Raw genomic sequence first — 26,361 nt, 5'->3', positions numbered from 1 at the left:
ACTGGAACAAGGGGGTCACCTGATTCCGGATGTATTTCTGGGGGAGGATGGGCAGGGTGAGCGCCACTTGCCAGAAGGATCAGGAGCTCTGAGCCTTCCCCCCGTCACGCCGCGATCACCCAGCGCGCCCCCGGCTCCTGCCGTCTCCTTCCCCCCACCCCCTACCCTTCCCCGGGCAGCTCCGACCCTCTGGGGCCCGCCTCTCCGCCTCGCTGGGGCGATTTGCAGAGCCCACCCTATGCCCTGCGTTTGTGCCAGGCCCACGGCTGAACTGACCCCGCACAGGCGGGGACGGCAGAGTGGCCATCCGAGCGCCATCCAGCCATGCTGCCCACAATCCACCTGGCCTGGGGCAGACAGGGGCTCACCTGCATGGGGCCGTACACCTCACTGCGGTCAAACATCAGGCGGAAGTAGCCCAGGTTGTCGAGGGCGGCGCTCCAGGGCAGGTACTCCCGCTCCTTGTCCAGGTAGGTGGTGGTATTCAGAGCCAGCGTGATGCTGATGTGTTTAGCCCTAAACAGCCAATTGCAAAGCTCACGTCCTCCCGCCACACCACCAGACGTGCCCTCTGCGCCCTCCCTGCTTGGCAATGGCCCCGCCTCCTCCCACACACACACCCCGGCAATGGACCCCGCCTGCCCCCTCCCACCCTCCCCGGCAATGGACCCCGCCTGCCCCCTCCCACCGCCCCCCCGGCAATGGACCCCACCTGCCCCCTCCCACCGCCCCCGGCAATGGACCCCCCCATCCCCTGTTGCTAATACCCCACAGACTGAGCCCTGCCTGCCAGCCAGCAGAGTGGCCAGTCCATCCCGAAGACCCCCTGCGGGGCCTGCTCTGTTACCCTCCCTGCCCCCTGGATGTTTGCTGCTCCACCCACAGGGGCCAGCCTGGCCGGGCGATGGGGACATGCAGCCCAGCTCCCCACACAAGCCCCCAGCTGGACTCTCCTCGCACCCCCTGGCACCAGGGTGCCAGGCAGGACAGAGCCCGGCACAGGCTGGCTGTGTACCTGGGGTAGGCGCAGAGCCGGGCCCGCAACACCTCAGGCATTCAGCAGCCCACTCGCCTGCCCGGGGGCCTGCTGGGATCTCAGCGCCCAGCTCTGCCGGCCCCTCAGCCCCGCTGCGGCACCTGCTCCTGCACCATCCAGCCCTGAGCTGCCAGCGAGACGCAGCGGGAGATTCCTAGCTGCCCAGCCCAGAGAGGGGGAACCGGAGGGTGTGGGGGCCTCCCTCTCGCTGCCTGAGGGGCGTGTGCGGGGACAGACATCTCCCTGGCCTGCCAGCCTTGCTCAGGCGCCGTGGGGAGCGGACTCCGCCGTGGGGTTGGGGGAGGAGGCCAGAGGCTGGTTGTCACCCCGTGGCGGCCCGGGTGACTCACCTGGCCAGGTTAAAGGCATCGTCAATGATCTGGGCTCGGTTTATCACCGGGATGGCCTGGAAAAGAGCAAAGACGATTACGCGGGGGGCAGGAGCAGACCGTGGGGGAGAAGAGCCATGGAATGGGCGACTCGGCTTGGGCTGGCTCTGGGGTCCCTGGCCCAGCTTGGGGTCCGGCCGCCCCACAGCAGGGGCCTGGTCCCCTGGGCTGAGAGTGCTGGTGCAGGGGCAGAGGCTGGGCTTTCGGGTACCTCGTGATTGGTGCCCAGCTCGGTCAGCAGCTTGTTCCAGTTGTCCTGGTCGTAGTTCACCCGGAAATACCCCGTCACGTTGATGTTGAGCAGGAGCCAGTCGGAGGCACCAGTCACCGCAAACGAAGGGTTCGTGGCTGAGAAAGGAAAACGAAGCACATAAGTGGGGCCCCTCCCTTCAAGTCTACAGCAGAGAGTCCCTGAGCCTAGAACCCCCCACTGAGCCCCTCCGGGGGCCTCCCCCTAGAACCCTCCCCGCCAAGCCCCTCTGGGGGCCTCCCCCTAGAACCCCCCACTGAGCCCCCCTGGGGGCATCCCCCTAACCCCCCCCCACCGATACCCTCCGAGGCCCACCCCCTAGAACCCCCCACAGATCCCCTCTGGGGACATCCCCCTAACCCCCCCACCGACCCCTTCCGACGCCCACCCCCTAGAACTCCCCACTGAGCCCCTCCGGGGGCTGCTCCCCTACAAAGACTCCCCCTGCTGACCTGCCTGGGCTGAAGAGGGGGATGTGACACCCCCAGTAACCGCACTGAAAGCTCCCCGGGGCACTGACCATGGCACTGGCCTGGCAAACCTGGCAACTGCTAGCCTGTCGCCTGCTAGCAGCATATCCTGCTCCTGCAGCAGCACCGGTGCCCGGGACACGGCCAGGGACCAGCACGTACCTGAGGTCTCGGTGAGCCAGTACATCTGTTCTGCCCCATCCTGCTGCTTCATCCAAGTGACAGGGACTATCCAGGTGTAGCTGCAGACGGACAGACAGACACTGGGGTCTTCTCCTGCTCTTCCTTACTCTGCTGGTTCTGCCCCCGGCAGAGTCCCAGCCCCCCAGTGCGAGGGATCCCCCCCCCCGGCGATCAGTGTGGGCTCACCCGTATCACACCCTCACCCCTCAAAGGGGCGACGCCCCATGGGGAGGGCCCTGCAAAGAGCACAGAGGAACAGGGCTGGCCTCGGGCCTCTGGGCTCTCGGAGGCAGAAGGCCCATGGGGCTCCAGGGGACCCAGCACCACAAGGTCTCTACCTGGGGGTGCCGCAGTGCAGCCCTGGCCACGATCCCGCAGAGGCCCCCTCCGAGAGGCACTGCCGTGGGGCTCTGTGGTGGCAGGGGAGGGGCTCACGCCCCACTGCTCTTAGGACAGCCAGCCTCTCCAGCGTGGGACCTCGGGGGGGCAGAAAGGGCCGCTCGATCACTCACTTGAACGCCGAGGGCCGCTCGACAATGGATTCGGTGTCCAGTAAGAAGTGCCTCTGGCTAATGGAGCCAGATTTCGTGTTCACAGTCACCACGGGGAAGCCCATCTGCAGTGTCCAGCGATCCATGACGCCTTTGATAGTGGTGGGGAGCTGAATTTTGTCTTCATCCACCACCTGTGCAGGGGGCGGTAAGGGGCTATTGCCTGCTGTTCTCTGCAGATCGGCTCCCGCAGAGGCTAGGCCAGGGAGTCCCGGCTCCGTCCCCACCCCCTGCCCTTCTACAGGGCACCTTTGGGGGCAGAGAGAAGTGCCCAGAGCTGGGTGTTTGGGAGGTTGGGTCGAACCCCCACAGCTGCTTCACGTGCTGTGACATTGATGCTCCCCCCTCACCGCCTGTCTAGAGCTCTGGCAGAGTCACCGGCGGCGTCACGCCAGCCTCCCCCAGCAACGAGGACGCCGTTCACCAGCTCTTGAAAGAACAGTATCTTACGCAAAAAGAAGAACAGGAGTACTTGTGGCACTACAGCATATGCATCCGAAGAAGTGGGCTGTAGTCCACGAAAGCTTATGCTCTAATAAATTTGTTAGTCTCTAAGGTGCCACAAGTACTCCTGTTCTTCTTTTTGAGGATACAGACTAACACGGCTGTTACTCTGAAAAGTATCTTACGGTCGTCCCGGCTGGTCTCAGCAGGGTTCCCAGGTGCTGCTCACATGAGCCCGGCGCAAGGGCTGGCAGGATCAGGCGCTCTCTGGGGCAGGGGCCATGCCATCCTCCGTGTTCGTGCAGCACGGACAAGGCAAGACAAGTGCCCATCAGGCCCCTGCCAGGGAACGGCACCGATTCCTCTCCTGTGCCCAGCAGAGCCGTGCGCCGAGTCCACCCATGTGCCTGCTGGGCCCAGGCACGCAGCCAGCACTGTGCCCTGTGTGGGAGCGTGTTGTGCAAATGGAGCCTATGTGCCAAAGGGGCAGAGGGACGGTGGCTGCGGGACCTGAATTTCAGTTTCATCATGGCTGGGTGGGCCACAGCCCCCCTGTCCCTGACCATAACAGGCTTCTTACACTAAGTGCCATGCAACAGAAACCCAGCCCTGGTCATGCTCCTCCAGCCGGTGGGAGGAGCTTCGTACCTTTTGCAAATGAGTCCACAGATCGTCGTAGACCGTGTTTTCGTAGCTGAAGGCGTGGAGGTAGGACTGTGAAAACACAGGGAAAGGGAAGAAGGAACTCAAATGCGAAATTGCAGAATTACTAACTGTCATCTGTAACCTATCATTTAAATCAGCTTCTGTACCAAATGACTGGAGAATAGCTAATGTGACGCCAATTTTTAAAAAGGGCTCCAGAGGTGATCCCGGCAATTATAGGCAGTGAGCCAGACTTCAGTATCAGGCAAACCGGTTGAAACGATTAGTAAAGAACAAGATTGTCAGACACAGACATGAACATAATTTGCTGGGCAATAGTCAACATGGTTTTTGTAAAGGGAAATCATACCTCACCAATCTACTAGAATTCTTTGAAGGGGATCAACAAGCATGTGGACAAGGGGGAGCCAGTGGATATAGTGTACTTAGATTTTCAGAAAGCCCTTGACAAGGTCCGTCACCAAAAGCTCTTAAGCAAAGTAAGCTGTCATGGGATAAGAGGGAAGGCGCTCTCATGGACTGGTAACTGGTTAATAGATAGGAAACAAAGGGTAGGAATAAATGGTCAGTTTTCAGAATGGAGACAGGTAAATAGTGATGTCCCCCAGAGGTCTGTACTGGGCCCAGTCCTATTCAACATATCCATAAATGATCTGGAAAAAGGGGTAAATAGTGAGGTGGCAAAATTTGCAGATGATACAAAACTACTCAAGATAGTTTAGTCCCAGGCAGATTGCGAAGAGCTACAAAAGGATCTCATAAAACTGGGTGACTGGACAACAAAATGGCAGATGAAATTCAATATTGATAAATGCAAAGTAATGCACATTAGAAAGAATAATCCCAACTATACATATACAATGATGGGGTCTAAATTGGCTGTTACCACTCAAGAAAGAGATCTTGGAGTCATTGTGGATAGTTCTCTGAAAACATCCACTCAATGTGCAGCAGCAGTCAAAAAAGCAAACAGGATGTTGGGAATCATTAAGAAAGGGATAGATAATAAGACAGAAAATATCATATTGCCTCTATATAAATCCATGGTACGCCCACATCTTGAATACTGCATGCAGATGTGGTTGCTCCATCTCAAAAAAGATATATTGGAATTGGAAAAGGTTCAGAAAAGGGCAACAAAAATGATTAGGGGTATGGAACAGCTTCCATATGAGGAGAGATTAATAAGACTGGGACTTTTCAGCTTGGAAAAGAGATGACTAAGGGGGGATATGATAGAGGTCTATAAAATCATGACTGGTGTGGAGAAATTAAATAAAGAAGTGTTATTTACTCCTCGTAACACAAGAACTAGGGGCCACCAAATGAAATTAATAGGCAGCAGGTTTAAAACAAACAAAAGGAAGTATTTCTTCACACAACGCACAGTCAACCTGCGGAACTCCTTGCCAGAGGATGTTGTGAAGGCCAAGACTATAACAGGGTTCAAAAAAGAACTAGATTAATTCATGGAGGATAGGTCCATCAATGGCTATTAGCCAGGATGGGCAGGGATGGTGTCCCTAGCCTCTGTTTGTCAGAGGATGGAGATGGATGGCAGGAGAGAGATCACTTGATCATTGCCTGTTAGGTTCACTCCCTCTGGGGCACCTGGCATTGGCCACTGTCGGTAGACAGGACACTGGGCTACATGGACCTTTGGTCTGACCCAGTCTGGCCGTTCTGATGTTCTTATTCGCTCGGGATGAGATGGGGATCCCAGAGCCAGGTCTCACCAGAGGAGCCGCCTCCCCAAGAGTACATCTGCTCCCCCGCTGCCAGGCGAAGGCAGAGGCATTGCACTGAGCAAAGCCCCAGATTTTCTGGGCACGGCTCTCAAAGACAGAGGCCAATGCTCCCAGCAGCAGAGCCCTCCCTGCTGCTCGCCCACACTCTTCCCCTGCAGGGTGTTTGGGTGGGCGTGGGCACCGCAGGGCCATGCCTCCGGGCGCTGCACTGAGACCATGGGAACGAGTGCACAGGCTGGGCCCTTCCCCAGGCACGGCCACCATGGGCATGACGGCTGCCATGCTGGCCAACGCTCGATTGGACCAGGGACCTCCGAGCCAAAGCTTGACTGAACTGCCAGTCTTTGTAGCCAGGGGCTGCCCCGGTCCTGCAGCCTGTGCACTGGCACAGAGCGGGCATGTAACTCACGCTGCGCAGGGCGTTGCGTGTGCGAAGTGGGCACTCCCCCAGCACCATCCATTGCCTCAGGCACTACCCACTCCTCTGCCCCTCCTGCACTGCCTCCTGCAGACTGGTCGCGGGTCTGGGGAGCGCTGCCAGAGTGTGGGGAGGCTTGGCAGGTTCCCCCTAAGGCAGAGCGCCCTCCCAAGGGAGCCCAGGCCGACGCCGGCCTCGGAGCAGGAGCCATGCAGGACGCGTCCGGCCAAGCCCTCTGCTCGGCTCGCAGCCCCGCCAGGGCCTCACCTGCAGCCCCTTCTTGAAGCTGTCCTCGGTGAGGAACTCCGAGAGCATCCGCAGCACCGACGCCCCCTGCAGGGAGATCAGAGAGAGGCGCTGAGCGAGGGTCCGAGCAGCTTCCCAGGAGGGGCTGCTGCCAACCCCAGGCAGTCCCCAGGGGGGTCCCTCACCTTGCTGTAGGCGATGGCGTCGAAGACCTCGCTGATCTGCGCCGGTGTGTTGATCTCGTTCTCCAGGAAGGAGAGCGGGTGCGAGGAGGCCAGCGCGTCGACCTTCATCACGCGGTACATCTCACTCTGCACTATCAGGTCTTTCTGCAAAGGCACAAGGTTACAGCCTGCCCGGGGCGGTGCCGGCCCTCAGCACCCAGCCACCGACCGGCCCTCCGTGGGCGTGTGGGGACTGCCGCCAGCCCGGACACGGTGCCGTCTCTTCCCTTCCCGCCCCCAGCCTACAGCTCCACGTTCTCACCCACCTGCAGGATGGGGGCTGCTTCCTCCCCACCCAGCAGCACCAGGAGCTGCCCCGGCAAGCAGCACTCGCTCACTGCTACCGGCAGCTCCACACTGCCCCTCCGGAGGGACGACAGAGACCCCCTGGCCTCCATCCCCCGGTCCCAGCGCCAGGAAAGGCTGCAGCCAGCCGGAGAGCAGGGCCCCCTCCCCGGGAGCACGCAGCTCCTTCCTGCAGGGCCGCAGGTGACCCTGCTGGGGCCGAAGCCTGCCACCTTGGCGTGCCAGTTCCCACACGCCTCCTGCCGCTGCAGCCCGCTGGGTAGCGCCTCCTGCTGGGGCTACTCACGATGTGCCAGGAAGGCTCAGCTGAGTCCGCCCCCAGGTACTCCACGTAGGAGGCAAAGCCCTCGTTCAGCCACAGGTCGTTCCACCAGCGCAGGGTCACCAGGTTCCCAAACCACTGCGGAGAGAGTGAGACGGGGAGGGTCAGCCAGGGAGCCCCGGGACAGAGCCCCCCCGACGCACAGAGCCAGGGAGCCCCCACGCCCAGGGAGCCCTGGGACAGAGCCCCCGCCCCTCCACACACAGCCAGGGAGCCCCGATCCTAGGGAACCCCAAGCTACAGCCCCCCAACACACAAAGCCAGGGAGCCCCCATGCCCAGGGAGCCCCAGGACTGAGCCCCCCGACACACAGAGCCAGGGAGCCCCCACGCCCAGGGAGCCCTGGGACAGAGCCCCCCCGACACACAAAGCCAGGGAACCCCCGCACCCAGGGAGCCCCATGACAGAGCCCCCACCCCTCCACACACAGCCAGGGAGCCCCGATCCTAGGGAATCCCAAGCTACAGCCCCCCAACACACAAAGCCAGGGAGCCCCCATGCCCAGGGAGCCCCAGGACAGAGCCCCCCCGACACACAGCCAGGGAAACCCCAAGCCCAGGGAGCCCCAGGACAGAGTCATCCCCTGCCAACACACACAGCCAGGGAGCCCCGATCCCAGGGAGCCCCAGGACAGAGTCATCCCCCCCAACACACACAGCCAGGGAGCCCCGATCCCAGGGAACCCCGGACTAGTGTCAGCCCTTCAGTCTCTCTACACCCAGCTGAGGGCAGGCAGGGAGGCAGAGGGGGGGATACACTGGGTACCTGGTGGGCAAGCTCATGAGCGATCACCGTCACCACTCTCTCTTTGTTGCCGATGGAGGAGAAGAGAGGGTCGTAGAGCAGCGAGTTCTCCCGGTACGTCACCAGCCCCCAGTTCTCCATGGCACCTGCGTTGAAGTCTGGAAGGGCAACCTGGTCTGGGAGAGGGACAGGCCTCGTTAGCAGGGTTGCACCCCCCCGGGAGAGCATGAAAGCCCCCACCTCCATGGAACAGCCCAGAACCCCCCACCCCCATGGGAGACCACAGGCCCCCCTGTGGTGCTGGCCCACCGGGGCCAGTTCATGCCAAGGTCTCCATGCCTCACTGAACATGGACAAATAACACAGCTGGGATCGGTCTGGCTCAGCCGGGCGTTAGTACGGTTACAACAGGTAGGAGAGTGATACGGACAGTGAGTGGCTGCAGCTCACGCCGAGCAGCTGGCTCCCATGTTGTCAGGGAATAGCTGAGCGGGTGCATTGTGAGCCCCTGTGACTGTGTAGATCACCAGACAGGAGAGACTAACCAGTGGGAAGGGCTGACCCCCAACAGCAGGTGTCGCATCCTGCCCAGCAGGGACGGGCAGTTGACACCACGACTGTTGTGGGACGATAAAGAGGACAACAGCCCTGTGTTGTTCTGCCCTCCCCCCGCCCCCTGTGAAGACGAGGCATGCAAGTGGATTCCTCCCATTAGCGGACTGCCCAGTCCAGGGCACGTGGCAGGAGGGGTTAAAAACCGTCACAAGAAGGAACTGGATCTCTGTGCTGCTTGGACTCTGGGGGCAAGGGTTCTAGCCCCAGCTACTTGGCCAGGGTTAGCCCTAAAGCACAAATACAGCTTGTGGATTATAGAAGCTTCTATTACCTTTTGAATTTAAGATTGTAACTCATTGGTGTATTTATGTTTACTTGCTTTAACCTTGAAAATAACTCTCTGGTTTCTTTTTCCTATTAATATGTCGGTATGGAGTTTATTATCGAATTGGCTACAAGTGCTGTCTGTAGTGGGAGATCTGAGGTGCAACTGCCCTGGGGTAAGTGACTGGTCCTTTGGGACTGGGAGTAGCCTGAACATTGCTGGGATCCTTGGTGTAAGGGCCCATCTACCACACAGGCAGGCTCACCTGGGTGGTGAGGCGGATCGGAGCACCCACGGGGACTGTCCGTGGCTCCATGTTCCGGCTGTCACAGTGCCGGAGGAGTTTACACTCGATAACTGGCTGGTGCAATCTAGGTACAGAACTCCCCGCCTGTCTGGGGTTTGTGCCCTGATTCCTACCAGCCTGCCCTGAGGTTGGTCCCCACGCTCTTGAGTCCCTGCAGACAGCTTGACAGGATTCACATACCAGAGGTCGATTAAGCTCGTAGATTAGAACCCCAGTGCTGTTAAAATTTAAACTCAACAGTGAGCGTTGTAAAGGTTAAAGAACTGACCCCATGAGTGAGCCACAGGCTCTGCTGGCTTGTGAGAAAAGCCCCTGGCCAGCCAAGTCTGCAGAGGGGCATGTCCGATCCATCGAAAGCCCCAGTTCCAGAGCTGAGAGCTTTGCTCCTGATCTGGTGCCCAGGGGAGGAGAAGACCCACCTGCCACAGAGGAACCTCAGCTTGGAACTGGCCCGATTGCAGCACCTGGGAGCCCAGGGAGACAGCGACCCCCAGAGACTGCCGGCGGAACTGCGGATCAGAGACCAAGCAGCCCAGGCAGTGGAGGAGAAAGCCACCAAAGACACATGGAACAAACAGCAGCAGTTAACGCAAATGAAGAAGCTGAGCAGACAGCGCACAGGAGGCCGATAGAAGTTCGTCTTCATCCAGGGAGTGCCCTCGCCATGACACGAGGGAGGGGGAGCAAGCCTGCCCCATTGATACCCAGACAGATGCATAAAAGGATTCCTGTCGGCCTTGGGAGACGATGTGGGATGCGCAATATCCCAGCAGAGCAGCAGCCGCCTCTCCTCTGAACCAGAGGAACAGGGGAAGCCAGACAAGTCTTTCATGAGATGGAGGAGGGTGAGGTACGTGTACCAGGAATGTAAAGCAAACGTATTGAAAAGGTGTAAGATTTCCCCTGAGCCCCATCGATTGAAGTGGAGAAACCTCAAAGTGTTTGACAATGTCACTCGTGTGGAATATGCAGATAACATGTGTCATTTTATGAGAAAATGGACAATGAGGGAGGGGCTGAAGGTGATTATGGAAAATCTTTGATCGGATGGCCCCGGAGCAATTGTTTAGTGTAGTTACAGATGAGGTAAAGAATCATAGAATATCAGGGGTGGAAGGGACCTCAGGAGGTATCTAGTCCAACCCCCTGCTCAAAGCAGGACCAACCCCAACTAAATCATCCCAGCCAGGGCTTTGTCAAGCCTGACCTTAAAAACCTCTAAGGAAGGAGATTCCACCACCTCCCTAGATAACCCATTCCAGTGCTTCAACACCCTCCTAGTGAAATAGTTTTTCCTAATATCCAACCTGGACCTCCCCCACTGCAACTTGAGACCATTACTCCTTGTTCTGTCATCTGCCACCACTGAGAACAGTCTAGATCCATCCTCTTTGGAACCCCCTTCAGGTAGTTGAAAGCAGCTATCAAATCCCCCCTCATTCTTCTCTTCTGCAGACTAAACAATCCCAGTTCCCTCAGCCTCTCCTCATAAGTCATGTGCTCCAGACCCCTAATCATTTTTATTGCCCTCCGCTGGACTCTATCCAATTTTTCCACATCCTTCTTGTAGTGGGGGGCCCAAAACTGGACAGTACTCCAGATGAGCCCTCACCAATGTCGAATAGAGGGGAATGATCATGTCCCTTGATCTGCTGGCAGTGCTCCTACTTATACAGCCCAAAATGCTGTTAGCCTTCTTGGCAACAAGAGCACACTGTCGACTCATATCCAGCTTCTCGTCACTGTGACCCCTAGGTCCTTTTCTGCAGAACTGCTGCCTACCCATTCGGTCCCTAGTCTGTAGCAGCGCATGGGATTCTTCCGTCCTAAGTGCAGGACTCTGCACTTGTCCTTGTTGAACCTCATCAGATTTCTTTTGGCCCAATCCTCTAATTTGTCTAGGTCCCTCTGTATCCTATCCCTACCCTCCAGCCTATCAACCACTCCTCCCAGTTTTGGGTCATCTGCAAAGGTGATCATCTGGGACCAAAACCAGCCACGGTTTTAGAGGCTGCAGAAATAGTGGATGAATATGTTGAATCAAGGGCCCGGGGGGCGGGAAATCCCAGGGGAAGGGAAATCCCCATCACCCAGCTTAAGAGGGGACTGGAAATAAACCTAACCCCAACTTTGATAAAACCCCAAGGCAGCCCAGGGTTTAGAGCGCGGAGCAAAGGGGAAGGCAGGCAGGCAGGCTGACATCCCTGTGGGCCTCCCGGCCATCTAAAACCAACCAGCCCAAAACAAGGTCACCCCCTGATCCACGCCCCACCTGCGGCAGTGAACACCACTCCCAATGCCCCAGCGGTGAGCCACAGGGAATCCCGGTGAACTGTATTAGGACTGAGCCTGGGGAGGGTGGTGCAGCCTTTATTAAAATGCCAGGGTGAATGGCCTACGATGTCCAGGCTGGAGGGACCCCGTGTCCCAGGTCAGTTTGGTCAAGGAAAGCTCCAAGCTCCACCTGCAGTGCGAGGGCTGTAAGGGAGATCGTGTTGTGGGCATTCGGATCTGCTCCCCACTGAGGCGTGACGAGATCAGGAGCCTCTAGACACTCCCAGGCAGACTAATAGCGTAACTCACGCCAGGAAGAGCACGGCTCTGCCTCGCCTGGCTTGTCTGTGGACAGCAGGGAGGGCTGCCGGGGGGCGGACGCCCTCAGCCCTTTGTCAGCCGGGAGTACAGGGTGTGGCAGAAGGTGCCCCACCCACGCTTGTAACCAGCTTTGTACAAAGGCTGCCTGGGGAGGTATCGCTTGAAAACTCCCCATTTCCTGGTCAAATACGGGAAGATGCCACTGTCTGCTGTTACTACACAGCACACCTTACCCAGAGCGGCTGTGCCTCTGCAGCCACTCCGCCGGGACAAAATACGCCCACCCCCAGCGAGGGCCGGTAGCCCCGTTGATGGGAGCGCGGCTTCCACCCACCCAGCGCTGTCCGCACCGGCGCTTTTCCTCGGTAAAACTTTTGTCGTTCATGGGGGTGTTTTTAAGCGACAAAAGTTTAATGATGAAAGTGCAGTGTAGACACGGCCTAACACATGTTCCAAGGCTGGGGAGGAGCCAGACCAGTTCCTCAGAGACAAAGGGCCAGGTGATGCCTCAGCCAACCGTAAACAAGGCCAATGGGCCCTTACCTGCTACCTGGCCATTCCTTGGCAGGAAAGGGGGCAGGGGCGAAAAACCTACATCTTAGCAAAGATACAGCCTGGGTTTCCCATCCACACAGCCTGCCTGTTGTTCGTTCCCGGCTGGAAATGCTTCTCAGAGGGGGGGAAAGAACTATAAAAAGCAGGGGCAGACAACACAGTGTATTCACCCCCCCGCCCCGGCTCTCTCTCTGCCCAATGAGTCACTGCACCGGAAGGGACAAAGGAAGCCGCCATTTCGCTGAGGAAGAGCTCCTGGCCTAAGAAGTTTGGCCAGCAAGACTGTTGAGAGCATGTGGTGAGAAAACCTTGGCGTTGAATTTCCCCTAGTTTGCTGAGTTAGTCCTTAGCTGTGCTTTATCTTCAGTTTTCTTGTAACTAGTTCTGACTTGTATGGTTCATTACTTGTATTCACTTAAAATCGCCCTCTCTGTAGCTAATAAACTGGTTTTATTGTTTGAACTAATCCAGTGTGTTTGAACTGAAGTGTTTGGCAAACTGCATTTGGGATAACAGGATTTGTAGGTTTGCCAATTTGGGTTGGACGGATTCCTGGAAATTTCATCACGTCCTAATCTTGAATTAAAGATTCGTCTTTAATTCCTGGAAGCTCCAGAATAAATCTGGGGTTTGGCAGCCTGAGGATTTGTGCATTGTCCTTTCTATTAATAAAACCACAGACTTCGTATAGCTTGTACTTCCAGGAGAGGGCTGGGCAGTCCCTGGGGGGAAATCCAGGGTCACCCTGCGATACAAACCCGGCTGGTAAGAGCCAAGGGGTGGCTGGCTGCAGCAGGCACACAGTCCATGTGGGGAGTGACTTGCGTGCTGGAGGCTGTTTGCGAGCGGCCCAGGACTGGAGGCTAGAGCAGCAAAGCCCAGCTTAGAGAGCAGGGGCAGTACAGCGGGGTTTGGAGACACCATTGCTTTGCTCTTAACTTCAGGGAGACCCCAAAGGCCGTTATGGGGGCTCAACAGGCTGTGCCTTCCCTGGCCAAGGAGAGGAATGCGGCTCACAGTCACGCCCCAGCCAGGGAAGGAAAGGGTCACTCTTTCCTAGGAGGTGGTTACTGTCCAGGGAGGCTCCCACAAGGGAAAAGAGGAGTCCTGGGGAGGTTTGCAAACAGGTATCTGTGCCTATAAGCACAGGGCAGAGGTGCTTCAGGTGGGTCACGACTGTCCCTTTGCCGAACACTCAGGAGTGAAGAGAGCCTGTGAGAGGCCCGGACAGAATTGCTATTGGCCTCACATGTGTGAGACAGTAAAAAATGCCTGTAAGAGTCGTGTCTTACGTCAGACGCGTCAGAGGTTAAAGGGACCCTGCGCAGCACCTTTGCAGCCATTGCCCGTCATTAAGGAGGTGTTGCCAGAGTGTCTGCAGACATTGTGGGACCCCTACCCAGCCCTTCCAGGAATGGGAAGACACATCTACTGGTTGTGGTGGATTCTGCCACCAGGCACCCAGAAGCCACAGCTTCGTCTATCGCAGAAGCTGAAACCGTGGCTACTGCCCTAATCCCCATTTTAGCAGAGTAGGTTTTCCCGGGGAAATCTTGTCAGACCATGGTGCAAATTTCATGTCTGTAGTTTTCAGAAAGTGATGGGAGCTGTGTGGAGGGAGACACGTAAAGGCTGCCCCTCCTCCCCCCCATCATCCAGAGACAGATGGGCTGGTAGAAAGATTCAGTGGGACATTGATGTCTAGGCTGAGGATGTGTGTTACCCAGCAGGAGAATGACTGGGATGTGTTGCTCCCTTATTTGTTATTCACATACAGGAATGCACCCCAGGAATCTACAGGGCTTGCCCTCTTTGATCTTCTTTATGGGAGACAAATGAAGGGACCCCTAGATTTGATTCGAGGCTCTTATGGCCAGCCCTACGAACCAAGCAGCAGGGCCAATCTTTGCTCAGTCTGGCCAGCTATCACCGGAGGTTTGCAAAGGGGATTTGTGGCCCCCATAACAGACCTTACCAAAAAGGGGCAGCCAGCCTGGCTGCTAGGAACAGGCCTGGGAGAAAGGCTTAAAGGACATCAAAGAGGCTTTGTCTAAAGAGCCAGTTTTGCCAGCCCTGATTTCAGCTGTGCCCTGACGTCGAACACTGAGCTAGTGTGACGAAGTGGGACTGTTCTTAATGTTTCCTCTGAATACTGTGTGGGTGCCTCAGTTTCCCCGATGCACTTCTTAATTCTCTAGGGGGTGGGATAAAGGCCAGTGTGCATAAATCACTGACACTCTGTCTCCCTGGCAACAAATGGCCAGGGCCCTTCCCCCATGCAAGGAAATAGCTAAAGGTGAACAAAGAGATCAGGTGACCTCCTGGCCCAGGAAAGAGACAAAGCCCAGAGAAGGAGGGGCTGGAGGGGGTTTGGGAGTTGGAGCTACCTGGGGACTAGGAGTGAGGGCGGACGTGGGTGTCTGGCTCTCTGAACCCCATCATGGACCCGGCCGAGGGGTCCCGTTCGCTGGACCTACAAGCTCTGTTTTAGCCCGTGTTCCTGTCATCTAATAAACCTCTGTTTTACTGGCTGGCTGAGAGTCACGTCTGACTGCGAAGTGGGGGGTGCAGGAGCCTTTGGCTTCCCCCGGACCCAGCCTGGGCGGACTCGCTGTGGGAAGCGCACGGAGGGGCATATGCTGAGGGCTCCCAGGAGACACCCAGGAGGTGAAGCTGTGTGAACTTCTTGCCCCAAAGACAGTCTGCTCCAAGGGAGAGGAGGCTCCCCAAAGTCCTGACTGGCTTTGTGGGGAGCAGTTCCAGAGCATCGCCCGGGGACTCCGTGACAGCTAGGCACATGCTAATGCAGGCTGGGGCGGGGGACAAGGGGCCCCCATCATCTTCCTGGGTAAATAACTGGCCCCATTGAACAGGACTGTGCCGGCAGTGAGAGGAAATCCTGGGCCATTGTTTGGGCTATTCAACAACTTAAGCCTTATCTGTTTAAGAGAAGATTTAAGCCTGGTTTTAACAGGCCGCACCCTGCTAATCTGGGTGCAGCGGGCCAAAGGGACCAACTCCAGACGAGTACGCTGGAGTCTAGCTCTTCAGGAGTAGGAGCTGGAAATAATCCTGATGCCTTGTAAGGAAAAGGGGGACCCTGAGGCTTATTCGGGAGTGCCAGAGACACCCCTTCTGACCCCATCTGGGCATTGGGAGAGTGATGCTGGCAGCCCAGGTGCCAGCTCATGCCACGGTGCCCGTGTCTCAGGTGCACGCTGACAGGTACAAGCTGGGGGGGTTGTAAAACAGGCGTTAGAACGATGAGAATGTGTCTAGCATGTAGACGTTCTGGAATGGTTCTGGAATGCTTGTGAGCGGCTGCAGCACCGACTGCACTTACAATACTGCACGGGGCTTTCTGAGCGTTTGCATCCTGAGCTCCTGTGACTGCAAATGACCAGTCAGGAGAGAGACATTAACTAGAGCAAAGGACTGACCCCCCCCCCCCCCCCAGCAGGGGTCACATCCTCCCCAGCAGGGACGGGCCATTGACAGCAGAGGGAGGAGAGTGAAACATTAAAGAGGACAAAAGACTGTTGGTTACTGTCCCTCTTATCCCCCCATGAAAACGAGTCATGCAAGTGGATTCCTCCCGTCAGCTGAGTTCACAGCTCAGAGCACGAGAGAGAAGGGGAATAAAAACCCCGAACAAGGAGGAACTGGATCTCTGGGCTGCTTGGGCTCTGGGGAGCAAGGTTTCTAGGCATAAGCAAGGGATCCCCAGCTGCTTAGCCAGGGTTAGCCCTAAAGCACATCTCGAGCTTACTGATTATAGAAGCTTCTATTACCTTTTGAAACTTAAGATTGTAATTCATTGGTGTATCTATGTTTACTTGCTTTAACCTTGAAAATAACTCTCTGGTTTCTTTTTCCTATTAATATGTCGGTATGGAGTTTATTATCGAATTGGCTACAAGTGCTGTCTGTGGTGGGAGATCTGAGGTGCAACTGCCCTGGGGTAAGTGACTGGTCCTTTGGGACTGGGAGTAGCCTGAACATTGCTGGGATCCTTGGTGTAAGGGCCCATCTACCACACAGGCAGGCTCACCTGGGTGGTGAGGCGGATCGGAGCACCCACGGGGACTGTCCGTAGCTCCATGTTCCGGCTGTCACAGTGCCGGAGGGGTTTACACTCGATAACTGGCTGGTGCAATCTAGGTACAGAACTCCCCGCCTGTCTGGGGTTTGTGCCCTGATTCCTACCAGCCTGCCCTGAGGTTGGTCCCCACGCTCTTGAGTCCCTGCCGGCAGCTTGACACCTTCCCATTCCCACGGGAGAGCACAGAACCCCTCATCCCCACGAGAGAGCTGGGAACCCCCCATTCCCACAGGAGAGCAGGGAACCCCCCATTCCCACGGGAGAGCTGGGAACCCCCCATTCCCACAGGAGAGCACAGAACCCCCCATTCCCACGAGAGAGCAGGGAACCCCCCATCCCCACAGGAGAGCTGGGAACCCCCCATCCCCACGGGAGAGCTGGGAACCCCCCATCCCCACGGGAGAGCACAGAACCCCCCGCTCCCACCACAGGACAGCCCAGCAGAACACGGCTTTTTGCCCTGGCACTCACCAGACTTGGGCAGTGGGTATGACGTGTTGTAATGGTTTTCAAAGAACTTGAGGATGGGCCCGGTCACGTTGAGTGCATAGTCCCCTTGCCCGTCTGCGATGGCCTTTGGCCGGCCCCAGATCCGGATCTGCAAGAGGAGACTCGAGGCTCAGTCAAGGCTCCCCTACCCCACAGCCGAGCCAAACCGCCCCCACCCTGTCCTGCTCCCTACCAGCACTTCGTCCTGCATGGCCTGCACTGCCTCAAACTGGCTGACGATGAAGGCCAGCAGGTATGTGGACATCTTGGGGGTGGTCTCGAATTTAGTGATGTTCCAGGTGGTGCCATCGATGGTCTGCTGCACGGAGCCTGAAAGAAGAGCCACAGCTCCATCATCAAGGCTCATGCTCCTCCATCCCCACCCCAGAGCAGGACGCAGTGCTCTCCTGGGAGCCCCTTCCTCCCCATAGCAGGCATGTAGCTCACTCCCCGGCAGCCTGGCTCCTTCCAGCCCCCGAAGCAGGGCTGCAGTCCCCTGGCATGGCTGGGGAGTGGGCCCCTTGCGTGGCCCTCTCCTTGCCCTCCCCCCCCCCAGATCTCTCCGGCACTGGTCCCAGCCACCAGCGTGGGGCAGAGCTGGAGTCCCCCTAACACCAGTTTGGTTTCCTGCTTTGCTTCCCTCATGCTTCTCCCCCTGCACCCCCTTCTCCCATCCCTGGGGGGACGAGGGCTCCGGTCCCTCTGCCCCCACACGGCCACGGCAAGTGCAGGCAGCCGAGCTCAAGCAGAGCTGCCCCAAACCTGTGATGAGCGGAGGGGCTCTCAGGGGGGGCTGCCTGGCCACGTTGTGGGGCTGCGTGTGGGCATCAGGCTCAGGGGAGCCCACGTGTGAGTTCATCCCACTCCCTACTTCCCAGCCCCTTCCTCTTCTCTGCTGGCTGCTCCCCCTGCCCCCGGGGGCCCCGTGTGCGCTCAGTGCTCGGCCCCATCTCGCCCAGTGACCCGGCCAGCCAGGGAACATCCCCAGGGGGCCCGGGTGCAGACTCAGCCCAGGCCCTGCTGGAGCTGTGGGGGGCCAAGGAAGCCCAGTGGGCGCAGCCCGTGGGGAGGGGCAGGAGGCAGGGTGGAGGCTGCTGGCGCAGGGCACCCTGTTCCCAGAGCTGCCGCGGCCCCGGCTCACTCACTCTGCACAGGCATGTTGGACAGCGCCGTGTGGCTGGGGCTGTGAATCAGCGTGACCGTGAAGTTGGCCTTCATGGCGGGCTCGTCGAAGCAGGGGAAGGCTTTCCGCGCGTCGGGAGCCTGCATCTGCGTGGTGGCCACGACCCTGCAAGCAAAGGCAGCCCGCTCAGCCCTGCCACCCCCGGCAGCCACGGCTTGGGGGTCCCGCAGGCGGGCCCAGGACTCCCCAGACCTCCTGCCGCTGGCGCCCCAAGGGGGCTGCTCACACCTGGGCTGGCCCTGAGCCCCCAGGCTTCCTGAGCCCCCGGCGGGGTCTGTCTGCACAGGCGAGCCCCAGCCTGGAACCACACAGCGCTGCGGGCTGGGGAGGGGAGCTGCAGACCCTGCCTGCCCTGCACTGGGCCTGGCCTGCACTGTTAGCCCCTGGCTGGCTGGGCATTAGCCACCCAGGGAGAGAGAGCCCCGGGGGAGGGGGAATGGCAGGAGGAAGGATCCGGCCCGGGAGAGGGGGAGTGGGGGGGAGGAAGGACCCAGCCCGGGAGGGAGGGGTTATGGGGGGGAGGAAGGACCCGACCGGGGGAGGGGGAATGGGGGAGAGGAAGGACCCAGCCCGGGGGAGGAGGAGTGGGGGGGAGGAAGGGCCAGGCAGGCTGGGCTGGGGCGGGGGGAGAAGGGGGAATTGCGGGGGAGGAAGAGCCCAGTCTGGGGCAGGGGGAATGGGAGGGAGGAAGGGCCAGGCAGGCTGGGCTGGGGGACGGGGAAGGACCCAGCCTGGGGGAGGGGGAATTGCGGGGGAGGAAGGGCCCAGCCTGGGGCAGGGGGAATGGGAGGGAGGAAGGACCCAGCCAGGCAGGCTGGGCCCGGGAGGGAGGGGGAATGGGAGGAAGGGCACAGACAGCAGGAGAGGCAACCGTACCCCAAAGAGCTCCCCCAGTGACATTAGGGATGTGGGTGGGGGGTCTGGGGCCCCAGGCTGCCAGCTGCAGCTTGTAGGATTTCCAAATTTCACCTGGCTTTAGCGGCACCAGCAGCTGCTGTCAGACTGGCATACTCGGTCCATAGGAGGGGGGTGCCCAGGGCTGACGGGGGGGGGGATGCCAGTACAAATTACTGGGGCCCGGCGGTCTGAAAGGGGACCTGGGGCCCGGCTTCCCCCCTCTCGTCACCTTACCGGGGCCCGGTGGTCCGGAAAGGGGCTCGGGGCCCGGCTTCCCCCCCCCCACCCCATCGGCCCTGTTTAGCCGGTCCGCCCTTGCTGGGGGGCCCGAAAAAAAATTTCACCGGGGCCCGAACCCGCTCTCGGCGGCCCTGGGGGTCCCCAGCCCCGAAGTATCTTGCAGCTCCCCTCCTGCACACGGTATGGGTCCGTGGCAGTGTATGGGGGGGAGCTGGACTTGGGGGACGTGGGGACACCCTGCCCCTCAAGCATTTACATTGCTTCTGCCCCCACAGCTGCAGCCTGCAGCCAGCCCCATGCCTAGGGAACCCTGGGCAGCTGGCACGCTCCCGGGTGCTGCGGGTCACCCCAAATTCTGCTGCAGTTTTGCCCCTTCCCTTGCCCCCCACTAGCCGGTTGCCCCCCCGGGGCCATACCTGGTCACTCCATCCTCCACATACTCGCTGCGGTAGAAGCCAGCCAGGTCATCGGCCAGCTCCCCCGTGAAGCTGCTGACTAGCTCGTAGCTCTTGCCTTTCTCCAGCTGCCCCTGGAGCTGCACCACCAAGTATTGGGTCTGGGTCTCCAGCCAGGTCTTTGTGATGGGCGGGGGGCTGGAGCCACTCACCCCCTGCAGCGAGACCAGGAAGCCGTTCTGCTCCGTGTAGTTGAGCTGCTTGCTATGGAGCAGAATGAGGTTGGTGGCACTCTGGCAGGAGAAGCTCACGGTGCTGTTTCCTTTGAAGATGTAGAGGCCGGAGGCGTCCGGGGTCAGGAAGGGCTGCAGGGTCACGGCGTAGTGCTCCGGGATCAGGGACTGGGGGAGTCTGAAGTTGTTCCAGGGATTGGCGGGGGCGGCCGTGGTGGCCAGGGGGGGTGTGCTGCTCACGTTGGCCGGGGTGGCCTTGCTGGGAGTGGTGGCCGCGGTGGAAGAGATGCTGGGCAGCAAAGTCGCTGCATTTTTTTCCTTCTCCTGCGAGTACACGACGGAGAGGGCGATGATGGTGGCCACGGCGCCCAGGCCCAGGATTATGCCCACGATGCCCAGGGTCTTGCTGATGAAGAAGCCGGCTGCCATGGTGCGCTGCTGGCGAGGGAGATGCAGGGCAAGTAGCAGTGCCAGGCTCACCGCAGCCTTTTATCCGGCTCCCAAGGGGCTGTCAGCTCTGGGTTAATGGGTGAAGTATTAAATGGCTGGGAGGCTCACAAAGGTCACTGCAGCTTCGCAGCATCTGGGACAAGCTCCTCACGCCCCCACCCCGCTCCAAGAGGAAGTTAATGGGAAACAGGGCGTCTGTGATAGCGCCTGTCTGGGGGAAAGCAACAGGATCAGTCTCCTTCCAAAAGGACCAGCACTGGTCTCCCACCACATGTGAAAGTGGGGGCTACTGGTTAGAGCAGGGGCCTGGAGGCAGGACTCCTGGGTTCTCTCCCCAGCCCTAGGAGGAGAGGCTACTGGTTAGAGCAGGGGCCTGGAGGCAGGACTCCTGGGTTCTCTCCCCAGCCCTAGGAGGAGAGGCTACTGGTTAGAGCAGGGGCCTGGACTCAGGACTCCTGGGTTCTACCCTCAATCTGGGAGGGGAGTGGGTGCTCATGGATAAAGCAGGCAGGTCTGGGAATCAGAACTCCAGGGTTCTAGACCCATCTCTGGCTTGCTATGGGACCGTGGGTCATAGACTCATAGAATATCAGGGTTGGAAGGGACCTCAGGAGGTCATCCAGTCAGGGCCGGCTCAAAGGTTTTTGCCGCCCCAAGCAGCCCCCCCTCTCCCTCCCCCCAAAAAAGCTGCGATCGCGATCTGCGGCAGCAATTCGGCGGGAGGTCCTTCACTCCGAGCCGGAATGAGGGACCCTCCGCCGGATAGCTGGACGTGCCGCCCCCCTCCGGAGCGGCCACCCCAAGCACCTGCTTGTCAAGCTGGTGCCTGGAGCCAGCCCTGCATCCAGTCCAACTCCCTGCTCAAAGCAGGACCAATCCCCAAGTATATCATCCCAGCCAGGGCTCTGTCAAGCCTGACCTTAAAAACCTCTAAGGATGGAGATTCCACCACCTCCTGAGGTAACCCCATTCCAGGGTCCCGTTAGCCTCTCTGTGCCTCAGTTTCCCCTATGTGACATGTTCACAGGCACATCCACAGTGCCATATATAAGACACAGGAGGTCACTGGCCCACTCTACTCAGCACTAGTGAAGCTGTGTCCAGGTCTGGGAACCAAGCTTTAGGAAAGATGTGGAGAAAGTGGAGCACGCCCAGAGGAGAGCAACGAAAATGGCACAAGGTTTGGGAAATCTGCCCTGTGAGGAGTGGTTAAAAACTGGGCATGTTTAGCTGCGAGGGGAGCTAAGAACAGCCTGCCCATCTGCAAAGGGCTGTTCTAAAGAGGACAGGGATCATTGTGCTCCGGAACAGGCTGCCAATGGAGGTTGTGCAATCCCCATCCCGGGAAGGTTTGAAGAGCAGGTTGGACAAACCCCTGTCAGGGCTGGTCTAGGTTTTCTTGGGCCAGCCTCAGCGCAGGGAGATGTACTTGGTGGCTTCTCGAGGGCTTTCCAGCCCTGGGATTCTACAGCCACCTACCTCAGCAGCGCTCAGGCCACCGCCCGGCTGTTTGCAAAGCACCTCGCGCTCGCGGGGTGGGAGGCACAGGAAAAGCACAAGGCATTGTCAGGATGTTGGTGTGTGCACCTCCCTGGCTGGTGTGCATTTGGGTGTGCACACCTGCCCACACTGAATGGGCGGGCTCAGGCCAGCGTCTCACCCACCATGATGCCAGGAGCCCTGGCCTGCTCTGGGAGCCTGACATGGGGGATCCTGGGGGTACAGCCTCTGCCGGCTGCAGTGGAGCTGACAGGTGTGGGGGCTGCGGGATCTGCCAGCCACCTGCCAGGCTTACAAAGTCCATGATCTGCTGCATCGTGTAATAAACTTTATCAGCTTATCGGGGGAGCGAATAACTTGCAGAGGCCCTGAACGAGGGCTCCCGGAAGTGCGTTCTCAGTTCCCACATTTCAGTGCCAGCCAGGGGCCCGGGCAGAGAGAAGCCAAGCCAAGGAGCACGCTCCCAGCCTCAGCGCCCAGAGTGCCCAGAGCAGGCCTAGGCAGGTCTGTAGGTGAAGGAACTTGAGTGGCTGCTGCTGGACCTGCAGAGACAGGCCAAGCACCCACGCCATGGAGCAATGCGCTGTCCACCTCCTCAGCGGAAACCGCTCGGTTCCCGGTGCCCCACAGCCTGAGCCTGCAGCATGGGGCCCAGGTGTGGGAGCTGGGAAGTCGTGTGGGGCGTGTCTGCGAGGCAGCTCTCACTGGGAAGCCGGGGTGCTTAGCGACCCTGTCTGAGCTCTAGGACAGCAGCACGACCCAGCCTTCAGAACAGTGCAGGGCGTGGGGCCAGGCAGCCGGGGGCGCCCCTCCATTCTGGGCCCTGCTGGAGCCACCCCAGAGAGTGCACTGAGGTCCTGGGGCAGCTGGCAGTGGGGAGCGAGTGGGGCCAGACCTCAGTGCAGGGCCAGCAGGACTTTGGAGAGGACGTTGTGTGGAGCAAACACTGCACTTTGAAGAGCGGGGCAAACGCATGCAGCCCCGGCACTCCTGGGCCAGCCCCCAGCCTGCAGCTTGGCTTGGGCAGACGGCAGCTCTGTGAATGAACCAACCGATGCTGGGGGGGGGGGGGGGGGAACATTCCCAGCTTCCCCTGGCTATCTGCTGCATGGCGGAGCCACACCCATGGCCTGCCCCTCCGCCAGGCTCTCCCGGAGCCCGCTGCCCAGCCTGGCGCAGTGTGGCCATTCCCAGCAGCCGGGCTGGACGCGAAGGGCCCCTGCAGCGGTTCCCACGCCGGGAGCCGGGAGCCGAGCGCAGGCTGGAAAGACGTGTTCAGATGGGGGGAGATTTGCTTTGGCAAAAGACACTGACAGTTTCCAGATGCAAAATATCACGACCCCCCACCAGCTGGGAAGCAGCTCTCTGCCCCCTTGCCGCAGCCCCAGCTCCCCCAGCCCGGGGACCAGCCCCAGATGTTTCCACAGGCATGGAGCTCACGCCACAGATTAGCTGTGGGGACAGAAGCAAGGTTAGGCTGCAAATAGCCCTGGCCGGAGCGATCTCTGGAGTCGATCCTTGGGGCTGGGAAGGGTGAGGACCCACAGGCCCACCCTCCAACTCACACACTCAGTCCAGCCCCCCCCAACTCACACGCCCAGGCCAGCCCCCCACATTCTCCCAGCTCGCACACCCAGGCTAGCCCCCCACCCCCAGCTTGCACACCCAGTCCAGATTCCCACCCCTCCAGCTCCCACGCCCAGGCCAGCCCCCCACATTCTCCCAGCTCGCACGCTCAGTCCAGCCCCCCCACCCCCAGCTCGCACACCCAGGCCAGCCCCCCATCCCCCTCAGCTCACACCACCCCCAGCCCTCCCAGCCAGCTCACACAAACACCTCCAACAACTTGTTGACACAGAACAATCCCCACCCCTCTGTCACACACACCCTTGCTCCCCACCCCGCACAGTTCCATTCAAAGAAACTTTACTGGCAGGATGAATTCAACAAGTGTTGCCAAAGTGCAGGGAAAAGCCTAACCCACTGGTCTGTGTCAGGGGCAAGGACACCCCCCCCCCCCCCACCCACGGATCACTTGCTGTTTGTGGGTTGCCCCCCCCCATCAGCCCCAAACACTTGACCCTATTCTGCCCCAGCCTTTCCAAGGGAGAAGGCGCTGGGTGAAAGCGCTCGTGTGCAGGGGTTGGAGCTGTGTAGGCTGTGTGTGTGTAGGGGGTGCCTATGTGGTGGGCAGGATGGATGGGGTGTAAGCGTGTGTCCAGCATGTAGGGGGTGTACAAGGTGTGTATAGGGTGTGTGTATGTGTAGGGGCTGTGCAGGGTTATGGTGTGTATGGGTGCGCAGGGTGTAGGAGTGGGTAGGTTGGAGAGGAAGGTATGGGATGTGTGGGTGGGTGGGTGTAAGGGGATGTATGTGTGGCAAGGGGCATGTGGGGTGTGCAAGGTATATGGTGTGTGTGAAAGAGAAATGGACAGGGTATGCCGGGTGTATGTCTGTAAGGGGTATGCAGGGGTGTGCCTGGGGATGTACAGGGTGTGCGTACAGGGGTGTAGGGTGTGTGCACAGGGTATATGGTGTATATAGGGGGTGTACAGGCTGTGCAGGGGGTATGACGTGTGCGTAAGAGGGTGTTCGGGGGGGTGTAGGGGATTTACAGGCTGTGCAGGGTGCATGGTGTGTGTAGGAGGAAGTGCAGGCTGTGGGAGGGGTGTGCATAGGGGCTGTGCAGGGGATATGGATTGTGGGGGGGCACAGGGTGTGGGGTGCATAGGGGGTGTGCAGGGGGTATGGATTGTGGGGGTGTGCAGGATGTGGGAGGGGTGTGCATAGGGGCTGTGCAGGGGATATGGATTGTGGGGGGGCGCAGGGTGTGGGGTGCATAGGGGGTGTGCAGGGGGTATGGATTGTGGGGGTGTGCAGGATGTGGGAGGGGTGTGCATAGGGGCTGTGCAGGGGATATGGATTGTGGGGGAGTGCAGGGGGTGGGAGGGGTGTGCATAGGGGCTGTGCAGGGGATATGGATTGTGGGGGAGTGCAGGGGGTGGGAGGGGTGTGCATAGGGGCTGTGCAGGGGATATGGATTGTGGGGGGGCACAGGGGGTGGGAGGGGTGTGCATAGGGGCTGTGCAGGAGATATGGATTGTGGGGGGAGTGCAGGGGGTGGGAGGGGTGTGCATAGGGGCTGTGCAGGGGATATGGATTGGGGGGGGGCACAGGGGATGGGAGGGGTGTGCATAGGGGCTGTGCAGGAGATATGGATTGTGGGGGGGCGCAGGGTGTGGGATGCATAGGGGCTGTGCAGGGGATATGGATTGTGGGGGGGTGCAGGGGGTGGGAGGGGGGTGCATAGGGGCTGTGCAGGGGATATGGATTGTGGGGGGGGCACAGGGGATGGGAGGGGTGTGCATAGGGGCTGTGCAGGAGATATGGATTGTGGGGGGAGTGCAGGGGGTGGGAGGGGTGTGCATAGGGGCTGTGCAGGGGATATGGATTGGGGGGGCGCAGGGGGTGGGGTGCATAGGAGGGTGCAGGGGGTGTGGAGAAGCAGGGACAGCCATAGCAGGAGGCTCCCACTCACCTTTGGGGCTTCATCCCCAGGGTGCGCGCTCCAAGCTTCACAGGGGCTGCTGCCTCCAGTCCTGGCCCAAGCAGGGATGTGGATCCACAGGGCTGCAGAATCTGCCTCCTCCCCTCGGCTGGCCCCAAACCAGCAGCAAAAGAAAGTTTCCTCCCAGTGCTCCAGGGGAAGTAAGGACCTGAACCACACTCACCACCTTAACCCCTGCACTGCTGGCCAGCCCCAGGCAGGCTCGGCTGCCAACAGGGCACTGCCCTGGGGAAGCTCACAGCGTGAGCGGGCCTGGCACGGCTGGCAGAGCCCTGCACTGAGGGATGTGCCATGCATCGGCTCCACGGCCTGGGCAGTGCCCATGTTGCTGAGCGGGGGCCCGAGATGGAGGCTGGACATCGGATTCTGACACACAGACCTTGTGGTGCTGGAGTCCCCCTGCCCAGGGACGGTGCCTCCCCCCCGCTGCTCCCCAGGGACCATCCGCCGAATTGCCGCCGAATAGCTGGACGTGCCGCCTCTCTCCGGAGTGGCCGCCCCAGGCACCTGCTTGACAAGCTGGTGCCTGGAGCCGGCCCTGGTTGCTACATCTGGGGCCATGGGCCCCGCCACAGCGTCAGTCACCGCTCCATCCTCAGCGTGTTCCAGTCCCTGCCGGCCCAGCCAGCCCTTACCCCATTCCTGGCAATGCTGGAAACGTACGGCACTGTGCCGGAGAAACTCCCTGGAGCAACACGCCCCCGGCCACCAGCAGGAGGCGTCAGCGGGGCTCCGTGCACATGCAGCGTCGTGGGATGGATCCCAGCTCCTCCATCCCAAAGGCTGCTGGGCTGTTGTCTTGCCTGTGCAGAGCACTGCAGCCGAGACCCGTGGCTCACGCTCGTGCGCACAGTGCAGCGTGCCGTACAGGGGCTGGGGCCAGGGCGCTGTACGGAGCTGGGATCCGTGGGAACTGGGCTTGCTTGGGAGCCAGGCCGGGGGACTGGGCTCTGCCAGGATCTGTCTCTTG

The 26,361-nt window shown here is 59.7% G+C and overlaps 1 protein-coding gene across 1 annotated transcript in view; it reads right to left on the bottom strand.

Moving 5' to 3' along the window:
* Positions 1-25,512, bottom strand: part of LOC135973859 (aminopeptidase Ey-like) — a 26,369-nt gene extending 857 nt beyond the window's left edge. Inside the window, exons 1-16 of the mRNA XM_065559021.1 lie at positions 25,362-25,512; positions 19,662-20,534; positions 18,071-18,213; positions 17,119-17,255; positions 16,908-17,034; positions 8,019-8,173; positions 7,218-7,331; positions 6,587-6,730; positions 6,423-6,488; positions 3,972-4,037; positions 2,841-3,013; positions 2,308-2,387; positions 1,637-1,773; positions 1,387-1,442; positions 369-516; positions 3-37 (exon numbers count right to left, since the gene is read on the bottom strand). Of these exons, the coding sequence (XP_065415093.1) occupies positions 3-37; positions 369-516; positions 1,387-1,442; positions 1,637-1,773; positions 2,308-2,387; positions 2,841-3,013; positions 3,972-4,037; positions 6,423-6,488; positions 6,587-6,730; positions 7,218-7,331; positions 8,019-8,173; positions 16,908-17,034; positions 17,119-17,255; positions 18,071-18,213; positions 19,662-20,302 (2,222 nt within the window). The 5' untranslated portion in view covers positions 20,303-20,534; positions 25,362-25,512. The remainder of the gene's footprint in view (positions 1-2; positions 38-368; positions 517-1,386; positions 1,443-1,636; positions 1,774-2,307; positions 2,388-2,840; positions 3,014-3,971; positions 4,038-6,422; positions 6,489-6,586; positions 6,731-7,217; positions 7,332-8,018; positions 8,174-16,907; positions 17,035-17,118; positions 17,256-18,070; positions 18,214-19,661; positions 20,535-25,361) is intronic.
* Positions 25,513-26,361: the final 849 nt, after the last annotated feature.

This window comes from Chrysemys picta, chromosome 10, assembly GCF_011386835.1.
Source record: "Chrysemys picta bellii isolate R12L10 chromosome 10, ASM1138683v2, whole genome shotgun sequence".
In the NCBI taxonomy this organism is placed as follows: domain Eukaryota; kingdom Metazoa; phylum Chordata; order Testudines; family Emydidae; genus Chrysemys; species Chrysemys picta.
This window is presented reverse-complemented; position numbering and strand designations above follow the sequence as displayed.